Below are 17,140 nucleotides of genomic sequence, written 5' to 3'. Positions count from 1 at the left end.
ATGTGCTCCAGTGTTCCTTTTCCTTGGCACAAGGGACATGATGGTGAGTCTACCTTGCCCCAACAGAAGAGATAAGATGGGCTGGGCAGAACATTGTACACGGATTGAATGACGCAGACCTTGTGACCTTGCGATCCACTGCCTGTTCCCACCTAGTCCATGCACCCTGCTGCCTCATTCCCACCATCTGACACTGGGGACGGTACCTCAGGAGGTAGAGCTGGTCGTCTAGTAATCTAAAGTTTGCTGGTTCGATCCCAGGCTCCTCCTGCTAGCATGCTGTAGCGTCCTTGAGCAAGACACTTAACCCCTAATTGCTCCTGATGTCTGTGTTTGAATAACTGTAAGTCGCTTTGGATGAAAGCGTCTGCTAAATGTAATGTAAAAAAAAAATGTAAAAAAGAAATCTGGCTCTTAGCAGCTCCTCGACCCCAGCTCTCACTTCCTTCTGGACCAAGACCTGACTCTCTTTCCCCTTTGCTGCCCAGTCCTGCTCTGCCAACAGCCAGGGATCCCACCAGCGCTCTGTGACGTCTAGACGTGATTCCGCCTGGTCCACTGCTTCCAGTGCCCGCCACGTCCTTCCAGTCCTCACCTCAATGCCTGCCTTGGGAGACTTCCCTGGACTCCCTGTATTGCAATACCTCCCTTGCTCTGGCAACCTTGAACTCCTCACTCAGACGGTTGCAGGGGACTGTCAGTTTATTACCGTTGCCATACAGGGCTCAGGCTTCTTGGCAATCCCAACCACCTCCGGAGGTGATGGCTAATCGGCCACAGTATCCTGGTTAGGATGCCAGGCTGGTAAATCCAGGCTTTGAATTTCCCCGGTCGTCCTGATCTGTCAACAGTTTAGAACTTGTTGTCTAAACAGTTTAGAGTTTGCAGGGCTCTGTTTTCCATATTCAAACCACCTTGTGATGCACGGCGCAGACACTCACTGGTGTGGGATGGAATAGAATGATAAAAGAAGGTTGAGAATCTGCCGAATCTGGAAGTGAGCGCGTTGGTGGTGGGAGGATATCCATCGTTTTTTGCAGAGGTTGAAAAAAAAAGTGACTCTTAAACAAACTTACAAACTTCTTGTGTGTAATGTGATATCGTGAGTTGGCCACAGTGAAAATGTCAAGGTGTTATTTCTTACAGTTAGAGAGACAGACAGACGGACGTACGGACGGACAGACAGACAGTGCGGTAGGCCTGGGCCGAATTGACAAAATCAGATATCACAATATTCTTTTTTACAAAATACCTCGATATGGATATTTTGGGGACAACTTTTGGCGCTTTCATAAGATCACTATGATGAGCATTGATTACTGTCGACAGCCTGTGAAGTTCATAAACCTTATTACTATAGCATAACGCAGCCCTAAAGACAACATTTAACTACCATCACCATCACCATAATCCCAGATGATATCCAGTCCCTTATCAGAATATCGATATTATAATGATATATCCCACGGGCCTGTTGGGTAATACGGGTCTTTTGGGGTAAGAGATTTCCGAGGAGACGGCAGAGTCAGGTACAGGAGCTCAGAGCATTGACACAGTCTGGCAGCTGTTATGAAGCAGATCCTCACCCAACATCTCTGGAATTTGTGTGTGTGTGTGTGTGTGTGTGTGTGTGTGTGTGTGTGTGTGTGTGTGTGTGTGTGTGTGTGTGTGTGTGTGTGTGTGTGTGTGTGTGTGTGAGGAAGAGAGGTCGAGATAGAGGGAGGACGCGAGAGAGAGCGAGAGAGACAGGGACAGAGAGAGAGAGGGTGAGAGCGAGAGAGCGAGAGAGAGGGTGGGGCGTTCGCCAGCAGCTGTGAGTTCTCCACAACCAAGCGTGTTTGATCCGTGGCAGTTTACTCAGAAATTGCGGCGAGAAATTTTCGTTTACTTTTTACAATAGAGATTTGGCCACGGAAGTGACAGATTGGAGGATGGAAAGAGGAGAAGAGGAAAATAAAAGATTGGGCCGGTTGCCAACAGCAGCCAACACAGCGAGCACATGATCAAAAAGGGACTGTTTGTTTGTTTTCCATATTTTGCCGCTTGTTCGTTTTGCCTTGTTGCACAGAACGTGTTGAGTTCGTATCCAACCGGCGATCAGAAGGATTCCTGCGAGAACCAACCATCGGCGAACCAGTACTTAATAATGTTAAATGCCAAAACCACACCCGGCAGGTGAGATATCGCGAGCAGTTAGCCTGGGTGGGGCGCTTATCTTTATTTCTGATGCCTGGGACACACACGGTGTGTTTATCCTCTTGATTTCTGCGCCGGGCGCCAATGTCAACATTGCACAGGGGCGGGAAAAAGGGAAAACAGGGCGACTCCCAAGCAAAGAACGCGTTGCTATCCATGACGCAGGCCATTGAATCTCCACTCAACCTCCATGTGACGGTTGCATAACACACATTACGTGTCTGGCTGGAGTACAAGATATTCGGGACGCATTCCCCGGGGGCCTAGTTAATCAGGGCGCCGGTCAAGGAGGACTTCACCGGTCCAGGAGAGCCCTTCGATATAACGGTGGAGGAAGCATTAAAATGCGTATTTATCTGTGTCCAGATGCTGTATCTCATCTTGACAAGGAAATACACACGTTAGTGCGAGGCGAAAAAGCGCGCGGAACGCGTGGCAATGGGAACGCTGGGGGATCTGACGGACCGCCTCTGGAGGCTCGCACCGGGGTCGGATCCCAGCGGTGGGGTCAATGCGATCCGTACAGCTTGGCCGCATTCGTGAGAGAGAGGAAATCCGCCCGCAGGTTAAAAACTTTGGGCGTAGTTATATGACGCACTCCGCCCAACTCCGAACACTGAGGACCGTCAAAAGGGTGTGAAACATACGGTATAAAGGGTATAAAGTAGGTTTGCGTCCGCAGAGAGCCATTCCATTGTTCGTGCCGTTTGTGGCGGCTGCGACTGCTGCAAGAAATATCCGTTTTGGTTGCTGTAGGCGAGCCCTTCCTTGGCAGAAGGACAGATAGGTTGAAAAAGGCCGTAGAGAAGCACGCATCCCGTCCTGTTTGTTGATGAGGCCATCCAGGGGCGGCGTAACGCGGCACGGGACGCACAGGGCTGTTTTGTGTTTCATGCAATTAGGGAGCGGAGGGAAATAAATACATTTAAAATAAAAACACACAATTTTTATTTTTATTTTTATTTTTATTTGTTTTGTTTTGTTTTGTTTTGTTTTGTTTTGTTTTGTTTTGTTTTGAGAGGGGACGCGAAGATTCGTGCCGGTCCTCCCCTTATTCACATGTTGGCGGGGGGGGGGGGGCAGCCGAAGCTCGCAGCTTGTGCATTCTAATAGTCAGAAGAAGAAAAAGCGTGCATTGCAAAAATGTACCGAATGTAATTTTTAAGGGCCCCTGTCAGTCACAGGCCCTTGGAGTTGTCCAAACCTTCCCCCCTTATATGGCGCCACTGAGTCCACCTCCCCAATTTGAACAGTGAGATCCGTTCACAGTGCGGGACGACACTCACGCTTATTAACACCGGGCTTAAATGCGTGATGGGATGTGATGTGATGGGATGTCGTCATCCAGAACACGATATCCTAACGGTGCAAAAGGGCCATGGCGCTTACCTTCACACCAGGGGTTGAAGAGCATGACGATGGTCTTGTCGGCGTCGTGCGTGGCCACGGCGCCGCCGCCCCCGGCCGGGCAGGTGGTCACGGTGAGGCCGTAGCGGCCGACCACGGCCCTGGGCGTGGAGTTGACGGACAGCTTGACCCTGTTGCCGTCCTGCTCCACCACCTTGGCCTCCCAGCGCTCGTCCTCCAGCTCGTCCGTCAGCGGGATGATCACGTGTGTCCCCTTGGAGACCATGGGCAGCGGACCTGCACGGGGGCGGGGGCGAGAGGAATTACGTTTTTGTGGTGTTTTACTTTGGGCTTTTGTCACAGTTTATGTTGGGTGTGAAGACCATTTTTTGGGTCTTCATGGTACTGTACATGTCCTTGTGTTGGATTTCAATGGAAGCGGTTCCGTTCCTAAACTGCAAATGACCTATTCTTAGTTGGAAACAGTTCATTGTAATTCCTTTAAGGTTTATTTTTTTTTATCATTTGTTGCCTATTTAGCAAGGCTCATAGTTTATCCTCAGGGTTTGTTATACATAACAATATTTTTCTTGTCTTTAGGTTCATCTTTCTGGTTCACTGTCAGGTTTCAGTCATTAGTTATTGTATATGACCAAATTTCTCTGGTTTATATTCTCTGGTCTATAATTTCTATTCTTAATTTAAATTTATTATACTGTTATTCTGTTTTTAATTTTAGGTTATATTTGTTGTTTATCATGCTGTAGGTTTAATTCTATATTTCCACATTTATCCATATATAGCCATTTTCTTTTTTTTCATTGCTTTATTATTATTATTAGTAGTAGTAGTAGTAGTATTATTTTATTTTATTTTATTATTATTATTTTTTTTTAATTTGTATTACCTATTTTTTAATGTAAGCTGTTGTGACACTGCAATTGACCTCCAGGGATGAATAAATTACCTATCTATCTATCTATCTATCTATCTGTCTATCTGTCTGTCTGTCTGTCTGTCTGTCTGTCTGTCTATATAATGCATTCTACTTGACTGATAGCAGGGAAGAAGTTTTTATCTTTTGTTTTGTTCTGAGAAGTTCCTAGGGTTATTTGGGTTCAACCAAACCATCGGGGATGTCTCGCCTGTTCCCTTTTCTAAGATCTGGAGCGGACATTTTTACTTTTTACTCCGAGATATTTGTTTTTAAAAAGCGCCGCCCCGTCGATCCCAAGCTCCTGGACCATTGTTCCTGAGGAGCAGGGTACGATCTCCCCGCCCTTCCTCTCCCTGGTCTGAACGCGTCAAGGTCGACAGGAAATCAATTTAAACTATATGAATGTCTGCTCTTCTTGACCGGTCTTGACACATTTTCTCTAGAAGCCACAAAATGGAGGCACAAAATTTTGAGGAAATGATCAGTTGTGCTGCACCCAGATACTAGATGGCCCGGACATTTATTTTGGTTTTTTCCTGTGTACAGTATTTTTATAAAATTGAGTGTTTTTATTTGATATTTTTTTGGTTATCTGTGTATATTTGGCATTCATTTTTTTTTTTTTTTTTTTTTACTTCACTTTTAGACTATTATATTTCTTTTTTTTCATGTTGTTAAGCTTTTTTTTTGAAAACAGTCTGTAGAAACACACATGGCTATGTTTGTAAATTTGGCAATTTTTATTTTATTAATAATTATTTTGTTTTTTTGTCTTGTTTTTTGTATTTTCAAATGTTCAGACTGTTAAGCTCTTTTTTTTTTAATGCTAAAGGTGTCTCTGTATAAATCTCTGTCCTGTTTCATTTTTCCTCCCATCCTCCTCTTGTTTTCCCCATGTTCTACCCCTTAAAATTCGGCTGTGAGCCAAGAAATTCCTCCGAACTGGCTGGTAAATCCTCCAAATGTGTCGTGCAACGACGTGCGATGAACCTCCACGACAATCCCAGATGGAGGGAGAGAGGGAGAGCAGGAGGGAGGGAAGGAGATAGGGAGAGCGAGAGGGAGGGAGGTGTCTGGTGTCCTGCAGTCTGGGAAGCATTAGTACTGTCAGAGTACCTTTCCAAGCCAGATGCAGCTGCCAGCTCTGAAATACTTAGTACTCTCGGTACAGCAGACGATTCAATGTGTGTGTGTGTGTGTGCGTGTGTGTGTTCCTTCCTCTCTCTCTCTCTCTCTCTCTCTCTCTCTCTCTCTCGCTCTCTCTCTCTCTCTCCTCATGAATCTCGACCATTTACACCAGACCAGATAGACAGTCACAGAGCAGTGGACACGATGAATTTTATTTCCTTTTCTAACTCTCTCCCCATCAATCAATCAATCAATCAATCAATCAATCAATCAATCTATCTATCTATCTATCTAGCTACCGATCTATCTATCTATCTATCTATCTATCTATCTATCTATCTATCTATCTATCTATCTATCTATCTATCTAGCCATCTATACAAATCTCCCCCAGAAACCTATCCCCAAATATTGATTCTGATCCTCAATTAGAGCGTATTTATTTTTTCCTTTCATTATCACTAATTTAGTGCATTGCGATACACATTCAGGCCTTTAAGCACTAGATTGAGGCTGAATAATAATCTTTCTTACTGTGCTTTCTATACTGAAAAGTGCATGTTGGGAAACTGATTCATGTGAATTTCAGTATCTCATCGGCCACTTTTATTACATCATAGGTAATGGGGGGAGCTTCAAATGGATTATTTAGAAACTGTAACATATTTTCAACCTATTTAACTACATTTTATCAACCAAATATCCCCTTTGCCTTGTGTGCATATCAAGTGACCCCACTCCTTTTCCCATTTTTCAGATCCCTCCTCCCTCCCTCCCTCTCTCTCCTCCCTCCCTCACCCTCTCTCTCCTCCCTCCCTCCTGCCCGCTCTCTCTCCTCCCTCCCTCTCCCTCTATCTCTCCTCCCTCCCTCTCCCACTCCCCCACCCCTTCCTCTCCCGCTCTCTCCTCCCTCCCTCTCCCTCTCCCTCTATCTCTCTCCTACCTGTCCTCAGGTTCAGGTGCATCTTGTCGGTGTTGGCGCTGAATGGCCGGTTGAACTCCAGCTCCATCTGGAAGGTCTGCCCGCGCCGGATGACCAGCTCGTCCCCCTGGAACAGGTGAGTGTGGTGCTCGGTGCGGTTCTGGCCCGTTCTGGAGCCCAGCAGGTCCACCGCGCGCACCGTCAACGCCAGGACTGAGGGGTAGGGTTAGGGGCGGAGACATGATGGAGTGGAGATTCACATTCATCACATCGTATGAAAGGTCCTATACAAATAAAGGTTGTTATAGTAATAATAATAATAATAATAATAATAATAATAATAATAATAATAATAATAATTGAACCAGTTTCATATCACGTTATAATTTTAAAACATAAATTAAAAAAATAATGGAGTTACCCTCCATTTCGTTGCCGTCTGGCTTGGGGGGGTCCGGGGTTGGTGTTGGTATTGGTGTTGGTGTCGGCACCAGGGGCTTCAGCGCCTCCACCTTGTCGGTAAGGTCATAGGAGCTGGTGCCGCGCTGGCAGCAGCACGGGCACATCTTGCGCAGCCAGCGGCGGCAGGCGCCATCCTCCTGCTTCTTCTCCCCTTCCTGGATGGTCACCTCCACCAGGGTGGGCGGGGCCGCGCCGTGGAAACGACCCACCTCCGACGCCCCCCTCACGTTCAGCCGCTCGCCGGGCATTCTGGGAAGAGGTGGAGGGATGAAAGGGAGAGAGTTTTGTGTTAAGCCAGCACCTTTGTTAATTGGCAATTGTCAATCTAGTGTCACATAGACAGTGATTAAACATTCATTTTAGAAAATTGTCGAATAATCCAACAGAACTTTACAAAATTATACACAAAACAAACAACGAGAGAGAAAGAGAATGAGCGTGAAAAAGAGAGTGAGACTGGAAAGAAAACCAAGGCAAGACAAACGGTCAAGTAAGAGAATGATTAAAGAGTGAAATTGAATTAGAGAAATGAATAAAAGAGCAGAAATGAAAAGAAACGGTCATTTTAGCACAAGTTGAAACGTGGATTTCTTAAAACACATGCTTCAAGGCCCTCGAAACAAACAAAAACAACAAAGACCCGCTCCGGCCCCGCTCCATCACCAAATAGGCTACCGCCTCTTGCTTATTTTCCTTTCAAATGTTCCCACAATTAATCACATTCCAGACTTGCACGTTCCTCTCCGGGTCCAAAAGCATTCTGGGTTATTTGGCCTTTTTATTTAACTCAATGAAAATCCCCGAGTGACTCCACAAACCTTGTGACACACAAGCAGCTGGATCCAATCGGTCCCACCCGGACCTGGGGAAAGTGTGTGTTTCTGACTGTGTGTGGTTCTGTGGATTTGAGTAATTGTGTGTCTATGTGTGTGATGTGTTTGTGTGCGTGCGTGTGTGCGTGCGTGCGTGCGTGCGCGTGGGAGTAGCAGGGATGGGGAGCTTCAGGCACATATTGTTTCGTGGTGAACACTACCTCAGTTGTCGTGCGTTCACCAAACTGTCACAGCTCCACCTCGTACCACTGAGATTCAGCCTGACGGCGCGAAACCCCAAGATGATTCCTGCTCCTCCGTCCAACACCAACACAAACCATCTGCGAGGTTGGGATGTCAAATGCCGAAAGCAATACAAGCGGTGTTTACAATCAGTGAGAGAAATTTGTGTGGAGGGTGGAGGCCCTTCCCTGCCCTATCCTGTCTTTTTCTTTTTCTCGCCATCGGCATTATCCTTAATACTTTTATTAAACATACAATGCCTGAGTTTATGGCAGCCAGGGAAAATAAATCCCCCTCATAAACCCCAAACACACAAACAAATAAAAAAAACTCAACAACTTGCATGTCCCGACAGACTTTTATTGGGTGTTGTAAAAAAAACAAACAAAGGGCGATTTGCCATAATAACGCACGTAGTCAGGAGAAAATGAGCCGCTGTGAAAACAACCTCATATTCACAAATCAAGATGTTCTGCCTTGAATGATGTCATCGTGGCCCACGGCAGAACTACCCAGAACAACACAGAGCATCGCAGAACGCCGTGCAGAGCCATGCTGGACCACGTAGGGCCATACAGGACCTGACAGGCCCATGCAGGACCGCGCAGCACGTGGAACCTTGGAGGAACCTGCAGAACCACGCTGGACATATAGGAACCTGCAGGACCATGTAGAACACCATGTAGAATCATGTAGAACCATGCAAAACATTGTGAAGGACCATGTAGCACCCTGCAGAACCATGCAGAGCACCATGCGATGCTCTAAGAAAAGGCAGTTTGAAATGGTTATGGTTGAAAGGCCAGAAGGGTCACATGTGATGCCACACACAGCTTGGGATTCTTCCCCTTTAGAAACGAAGACACTCCTTGAATCATCAATGGGACCCTTCATTGGAGACATCTTTCTACCACTACTACCACTCCGTACTACTCAGTTCCCTGAATATACTTCAACGATTGGATATCGATTGGATGTTTGAGTTCAATATTTGGCCTGGACACAGGAAATCACACATAGTCGGAACATTTATTTTGGGCAAGTCACGCTGATAACGGTCATAGCGGTACGGAGTTATGTGATGTGGTTCAAAGGGTGGACAACAGCTGGGAGAGAAGGTGGTGCTGAGGTCTACCGACAACACTGGAAGCTAAAAATCTGTGTGTGTGCGCGTGCGTGTGTGCAACACTTCATGTATTTCAGTTTTTATTCACCCACTAGAATTCGTGAGTTCATCTGGTGGTCAGCTGACATTCCTTTCCTTTGCAACTGTTTCAACATCCTCATGATATTTGGCCCCGAAATGACCATTGTGAGTAATCCCATGATAGCAAACGGTTCACCTCGCTATCTCCACCCAATCGCCATTTTTTTTTTTTCCTTCATTTGCTGTCTCTAAACGGTTTTAAACACTACTTTAAACGGCACCGCATGTAATAACAACTTGAGATGACGCGGTAGGCAATAAAATGTCATGACAGGATTCAACATGTGCTGATACATAAAAAAAAAAACATGCTTTTAACTTCTTCATCTGCAGAGCTGCAGCTTATAGTGGGCCACGTTATATGCAGTAGGAAGCCCAGGGGATCTTCTAAGGCTTAGAAGATCCCCTTAGAATCTAAGCCATTCCATCATTGGTGTTTGTACCCCAGCAAGTCTTGTCATGAGCAGGTTATGGAAAGAAATAAGTCGTTAAAATTGGAAGTGGAGACTGAAGACTTGAAGAATGAAGACTTCTCACTGACCGCCCATGCACTGATCACCTTAAACAATAGGCTTGCAGATTTTAAGTCAACTATTTTCTCCTTTATAACATATAAAGACGAGTCTAACTACAGTATAATGTGAGTCCATTTGGAAAAAAGGAGATTTTTAGATTTTTTTAAAGGGTTAAAGGGGACCTATTGTGAAAGAAAAACGCTCATTTCACTGCTTGTGCGCATAAATTTGGGTCTCTGATGGGTCAACTAACACACAAACTGTGAAATAAGACAACACAGCCAGTTCCCTGTGAGCTGTCTATTGTCTATCAGAAAACATGTGGTGAAGCACGCCGTTCAGATTTGCGTCTCAGTCCTACGTCACATTGAGACACAGTAGCGTTAGAGCCGCCCCTACGTCTGAGAGTAACTCCACCCACGGCTGGCGTAATCACACCGAGAACAACAAGCGCCACTGGGAAGACCAGCACAAATCTTTCAAAAGGAAGAGGAATTAATATCAACTGTCCGTGAAGAAACCGCAGACGATGGAAAGGTAAATATTTAAAAAGAAATTGTGCTGCGTGTTTCTTTCTAAAAAAAAGGAAAAAATAGCTTGTGGAGACTGCGGATCTGTGTATTTCTCCAACCAAAACCAATAGAAAATGGTGTGTTTTTATCGTAGATGTATTGATTTTATTTTCCGACATTTAGATGAAACAAAAAAATCCCCGCTGTGTCCTGGCACGGTGTCCCCCACAAGCTTGGCAACGGAAGTCGGAAAGAAGCTTTTAAATGAGGCCTTGTAGATCTAAGTCAAGATCCAGCAACTGGGTTGCTTATTTCTCACCTCAAATTTGTTCAGAAACAGAATTTGGTGGACCGATAAGGTCAAATCAATGAAAGTTACGCAGTAAGTACAACGACAACAGAGAAGTAAAGCTCAAACCCCATTGGCTCACAGAACCAGGGGCCTCAGGATGGTGGCTCCTCCCATTTAAACAGAGCGTCAGGAACACCATGATAATGATTTAGAGGAATGCTATAATGGCTAGAATGCAAAATCTGAGTGGTTCATTAAGCAAAAAAAACCTTCAAAAACAGGTTTTGGGGACCTCAGAGACCTGCTATATTAACTTTGTATTAACTTTCTATTAACTAACTTTTAACTATATTAACTTGTGTAAAAAGGAGCATAATAGATTGACTTTAATCATTTGCCCCATTGAACTGTATTGAAGCAATTGAAGTGAGAAGCTGCAGCAGACAGTAAGTTTCTACAGCTGAGTGGTAAATTTCTCGATAGTAAAGTGTTCAGTGAGGTTGTGGTGTGTAATAAATGATGTGAACCAACATTTTAACAAGGCCCCAAAAATAGCATACCCATCGTTTAAGATGGGGGTTTTCAAACTTTGGTCTGCGGTCAGCTAGTGGTCCTCGAAGGATTTCCAGGTGGTCCTTTGCGAAATTATGAATATATACTGTATATATTATTGTTTTTTTTTGTTTTTGTTTTTTTTACAGTTTTTAAATATTTGACAGTTTTCTAGTTTTTATGTTTGCTGTTATAGTCTTCATGTGTTCAGGTTGTGTTGGGGTTCTTTTATTGGGGAGGGTGGATCTTCAGTCAGGGGCCAGTCTGCCGAGGAGGCCTCGTTATAAATAAAAAGATTGGGAACCACGTACTTTAACGTACAACACCTCCGTTTCACAATTTGAGCGTCTCACAATTACATCACCACCACATTCAGGGCATGATGGTGTTCAGCTTAAGTCTCACCTTCCCTTTCCTCTGCCCGAACACTCCTATTGACCAGCATTTTCTCTTCGCGTTGTCATGGTGACAGAGCCGGAATGTCTGCTGGGCCCTGAGATAAGCACTTCATATTCAGGTCCAGATCCCACAGACAGCTACGCCCACTTTAAATTGTGAGGCATGATTTCGCTCCTATAAAATAACCTTTACGAGCATCCTGCAATTGATGCCAGATGTAAAACAGCCCATGGGTTACATCTATATCTGCTTCAGTAGAACTTATACAATATAGTAAAATGTAAAATGGTGGAAAGTAACTATGTACAAGTACCTTGTCTTTGTACTTACTCAAGTATTTTCAGTTTTGGAAACTTTTTACTTGTACTCATGACATTTCAAAGAAAACAACTGTACTTTTTACCCTACTACATGTCAAATACAGTCGCATACATTTGTTTTTATTTGAAAAAAAATCTGTCTTTTAATTGTTCTGATATATATATATATATATATATATATATATATATATATATATATATATATATATTAGCTAGATTGCTTTTCGGTGGTTAATTCATATCCTCGTAAATAACTTTGACACCACATATACAATTATGTCAATTATGAATTATTATAGACTGTTATATCAGGGCGGTGAATATGATACGTACCTGTAATGCTTTAAGTGTGTTTAGGAACCGGTATTTCTATACTTTTACCGAAGCAACGATGTCAATGCGGTATTTTTTTGCTTTTCCCAGAGTAAATTCTGGTCGACATTCGTACTTTGACTTCAGCATTTAACATCTGAGAACTTCTTCTCCCACTTGGTGGAATAACAAACATCAGCTCATCCGGAGGGTTTTAAGTGTAAAACGGATCCCGTCGCGGGGCTGCGGTAATTACAGTATGAGCCAAAAATAGCCGCGAGTTTCACTTTCTCGACGCGCTCCGAACCGTTAGGAAGCGCGCCGGTCGCCCACAAGGCCCCCCGGACGAGCTGCGGATCCGTCGGGAGATCCCAAATAAAAAAGACGAACTTTAGCTTTGAAGAAATTAAAAAACAAAGGACACTGTGCGTCAGGGTTGGATTCATGCTTCTTACGTGCAGTGCGCTCTCCGGTGCTTCTCCTTGGATACTGGTGGACAGGAGGGAACTTCTCAGTGCGTCCTAAAAGTCTCTGGATTTTTACTCGGGGTATTCTCCAAAAACTCTCCGGGTCCTTGGCTCTGGATATGTATACATGTATATATACACATGTGCCTTCGTAGGAATGCACGGTGCTTTAAATGGACACACCCCTCTCCACCAGCCCTGGCAGCCCGGCCCGGCCCGGCCCGGCCCGGCCCAGCCCTCTTAGTATGACAGAGGAGGTTCCCAACCCCAGTCCAAACATCACAGCCCAGCATGGGTGTGTGTGTGTGTGTGTGTGTGTGTGTGTGTGTGTGTGTGTGTGTGTGTGTGTGTGTGTGTGTGTGTGTGTGTGTGTGTGTGTGTGTGTGGTCTGCAAAGCGGGAGAGAGAGAGAGAGAGAGATTTCACAATGTTCAGCCCATTTTTCATGACAGGAAGGGAGTGGGGGCCCCACAGCACCGTAGAGGAACCGAATGACACATGAAATACTCCTTTATCACCAAACACACACACACACACACGCACACACACACGCACACACACACACACACACACGCACGCACACACGCACGCACGCACGCACGCACGCACACACAGTCTGAATTAGTGTTATATGTAAAATGTTATTATCGTTACTCTTCCAAACTTCTTATTAGCCAGTGGTGGCAGAAGTACTCAGGCCTTTCACTTCAGTCAAAGTGCAAATACCCTGACACAAAATGACTCTGGTTAAAGTCAAAGTAGCCCATTGATATTTCTACTTGAGTAAAAGCAGACAAGTATTTAAAAGTGCCCTGATATAAAAGCCTATAATAGTTTGTAACGTACTACTAGAGCTTCCTCGTACAGATCGTGATTTTAAATTAGAATAAAAAAATATATAATAATTACAATCACCAAAATCATAACAATAACAACAATGATAAAAATAATAATATTAATAATATTAATAATATCATTAACAATAAAAAAAATAAAAAATAAATAACAATAATAATAATAATAATAATAATAATAATAGTAATAACATGATTTAGATACGACTTTCATTGCAACCCAAACTTAAGAAAAAAATAGTCTTTCAAAAATAAAAATAATCCAATCCTTAATCAGGAGCTTGACATTGTAGACTGTATTTCCACTAAAATAAAATGTACTACAGATGTAAAATGGTACTTTAGTACAGCAACAAAGTAATTTGTACCGATACACACACATAAACAGTCGTGCAAACACGTCTGTCTACACGCAACCTTCTGCTTGCCAAAAAACAGATCATGGCCTCCATGCGCTCACGTCAGAACATGGTATGATGGTGCAGTGATTCACATCTGAGGGTTGTGTATTGAACCGTGGCTGGAAAAGTTTGGACATTCTGCAATTCTTCACACATGCACACGCACACACGCACACCCTCATATCCAGCCTCACATTAATTGTCAAATTAAAATGAAAAATCAAATGTCTGTAGTCTGTAAATTATATATTTTTTGTTGTTGTTGGTCATGGCTTTTACATGATATGTGATGGTGATGGTGATGGTGATGGTGATGGTGATGGTGATGGTGATGGTGATGGAGGGGATTAGAAATGAGGGAGTTGGGGTCATTCAGGCCGGGCTGGACATGGCACAGGAGGGAAACGAAACAAAACATCCTCGGGCCAAAGGAAACTTCCTCGCTATGCAAACTATCCAGACTGCAAACCTCCCCTGGGTGGATGTTATTTCCCAGGGAAGGTGGGAAAAACAGTTTAAGGTAAAAAATTAAATAAAAAAAACAACTATTATAATTTCCTTATATCCACTTTCAGAAACAAACAAACAACAAAGTATTGTGGGGGTACTTCACATCGGTTATATGAGTTAATATGAATTGTGTTGAACACCTCTCTACGGATTATCTTGTAGTATAAAAGGGTTAAACACCTATTTAAAAAGAAAAACATCTCGAAGAATTAAAGGCTTAAACACGTAGTTAAAAAGAAAAACATCTTGTTGTATTAAAGGCTTAAACACCTATTTAAATATAATAATATCTTGTAGCATTAAAGGCTTAAACACCTATTTAAATATAATAATATCTTGTAGTATTAAAGGCTTAAACAGCTTTAAGGTGTAAGAAATACTGAGGGAAATTGATGTTGCACTCTTTTTTTAAATGCATAATTGGAAAACGCATTTTAAAAAGTGAAATATCTTTCATTGATGCAATTTATACAGATAAATAAATGGATTAATGGGTAAAACAAATGAGTTGTATAGTATTCATTCATTATTATAATGAGCTAGATTAACTCAAATATTTGGTTATTTCTGCCTTCTAAATGGAATAGATATAAATAAGTTTCACACATGTCAGTGGATGTTTCTGAAATTTGATGAGAATGGTCACGCAACCTCTCAGCCTTTCCTTCTTAAAAATGTCAGCAGCAATGTAATGTAATAGCCAAAGCCCATTAACAGTTTGTTTTCTGGCCGCAAATGCAACACATTACATCACTTTAAGAATCACAGGCAGCTCAATGATACAGTAACAGCGGCAACCAGTGCCAGGAATCCAAACTTCCCTTTAGAGCATGCGTGACGTCATGGAGATGTGACTCTTGCTGTGTTTTGCAACAGTGTGTTGTGTCTGATCGTGTGTGTGTGTGTGTGTGTGTGTGTGTGTGTGTGTGTGTGTGTGTGTGTGTGTGTGTGTGTGTGAGTACGTGTGTGTGCGCGCGCGCGCGTGTGTGTGTGTGTGTGTGTGGGTGTGTGCGTGTGTGTGCGTGTGTGTGTGTGTGTGATGTCATTCTTCACTCAGCTCATTAAACAGGAGATATGACGTGTGCGCGGGGTGATTCACGTGGTTGCCCTGGGAACAGAGACAAACAGAGGACCAACAGGAGCCCCCTGCTGGCGCCTGCTCCCTCTGTTGCAACCACCGCGTCGCTGCCTCCTTTTGCTTTTCACATTTCACATTTCACTGATTCCATTTCATTCCATTGAACTGGACACAAGTACGGGAGCGCGATGCGTTCACTTGAGACAGGAAATCAGCCTGTGTTTTCTTTGTTTTTTTTCCGAATGACGAGATAAGTATGTTGTTAATTCTGAAAAGAGAGCAGAACCCGACAGAGCAGAACCAGACAGAGCAGAACCCGACAGAGCAGAACCAGACAGAGCAGGTTGTGATCACATTGTGGCCACACCTGCATCGCTGCTGTTTCATCCATCCATCCATCCATCCATCCAACCACCCATCCACCCATCCATCATCCATTCATCCACCCATCCCTCCTACCGCCGATGCATCCATCCATCCACCCACCCATACATCCGTCCATCCTTCCACCCATCCTTCCATTAATCCATCTATCCTTCCATCCATCCATCCTTCCTCCAGTCCACCCATCCATCCACCCATCCACCCATCCATCCATCCACCCACCCATCCATCCATCCATCCATCCACCCACCCATCCATCCATCCACCCACCCATACATCCGTCCATCCTTCCACCCATCCTTCCATTAATCCATCTATCCTTCCATCCTTCCATCCTTCCTCCAGTCCACCTATCCATCCACCCATCCACCCATCCATCCATCCACCCACCCATCCATCCATCCATCCATCCTTCCTTTCTTCCACCCTTCCTTCCTTCCTTACATCCATCCATCCATCCTTCCTTCCATCATCCTTCCTTCAATCCATTCATCCTTCCTTCCATCCGTGGCACCCGAGCCACCGATCTGAGCCCTAACTTGGTGCAGCGACCCTCGGCTGCACATATATAAAAAGTAAATAAAAATGTATTAAATAAATATAATATGTACGTTATATATACATATAATCACAATAATATAGATCTCAATATAATCAATTACATATCAATTAAGGAAGGAGAGACCATTGAGACGCAGCCATCGAGATCTCGTCGCTGCGTCACGATTGAGACGAACCCACTAAGTACGTCATCATTACGCGACGACGGCACACAGACCCCGGACGGAGAAGATTCAACACGTGAGTTGAAATGATTATAATTTTTTTAAATTGGTTTATTACCACCACACGATAATAATAATAATAATACTACTACTAATAATAATAATAATAATGACGCATTTTCCCGTTCGCGTATGCTTCGCAAAATTCAATGATTACTGACCTCGTACTAAAGTATCGTTTGTGCCCGTGTTATTGCATGCTAGCCCATACATTACCATGGAAATCCCAAGTTCCATGCGTGCCTCGAAATGTACTAAAAGTATTGAAAGTAAAAGTTCTTTATGCCCTTATATAATGACAGTCTATACTATTGCACAAAGTGAGTTGCTGTACCTTGTTTTTTTTTTTATCCTGATCGGTGCAGATCCTGATTTAAATTTACAATAAAATAGTATAGGTGGTGTCATGAAGGGTGAAGTGAATGTCATCAATCATCTCGTTCCAATGGCACCTGTCAAGGGGTGGGATGTATCAGGCCGCAAGTGAACAGTCAGTTTTTGAAGTT

The 17,140-nt window shown here is 43.7% G+C and overlaps 1 protein-coding gene across 1 annotated transcript in view; it reads right to left on the bottom strand.

The window, feature by feature from the left end:
• Positions 1-12,793, bottom strand: part of tgm1l1 (transglutaminase 1 like 1) — a 23,484-nt gene extending 10,691 nt beyond the window's left edge. Inside the window, exons 1-4 of the mRNA XM_080010891.1 lie at positions 12,612-12,793; positions 6,952-7,241; positions 6,552-6,743; positions 3,586-3,840 (exon numbers count right to left, since the gene is read on the bottom strand). Of these exons, the coding sequence (XP_079867017.1) occupies positions 3,586-3,840; positions 6,552-6,743; positions 6,952-7,240 (736 nt within the window). The 5' untranslated portion in view covers position 7,241; positions 12,612-12,793. The remainder of the gene's footprint in view (positions 1-3,585; positions 3,841-6,551; positions 6,744-6,951; positions 7,242-12,611) is intronic.
• Between the last annotated feature and the right edge of the window lie 4,347 nt (positions 12,794-17,140).

This window comes from Zeus faber (assembly GCF_960531495.2).
Source record: "Zeus faber genome assembly, chromosome: 12".
Lineage (NCBI taxonomy): Eukaryota > Metazoa > Chordata > Actinopteri > Zeiformes > Zeidae > Zeus > Zeus faber.
The sequence above is the reverse complement of the archived record's forward strand: the minus strand, read 5'-3'. Positions and strand labels throughout refer to the sequence as shown.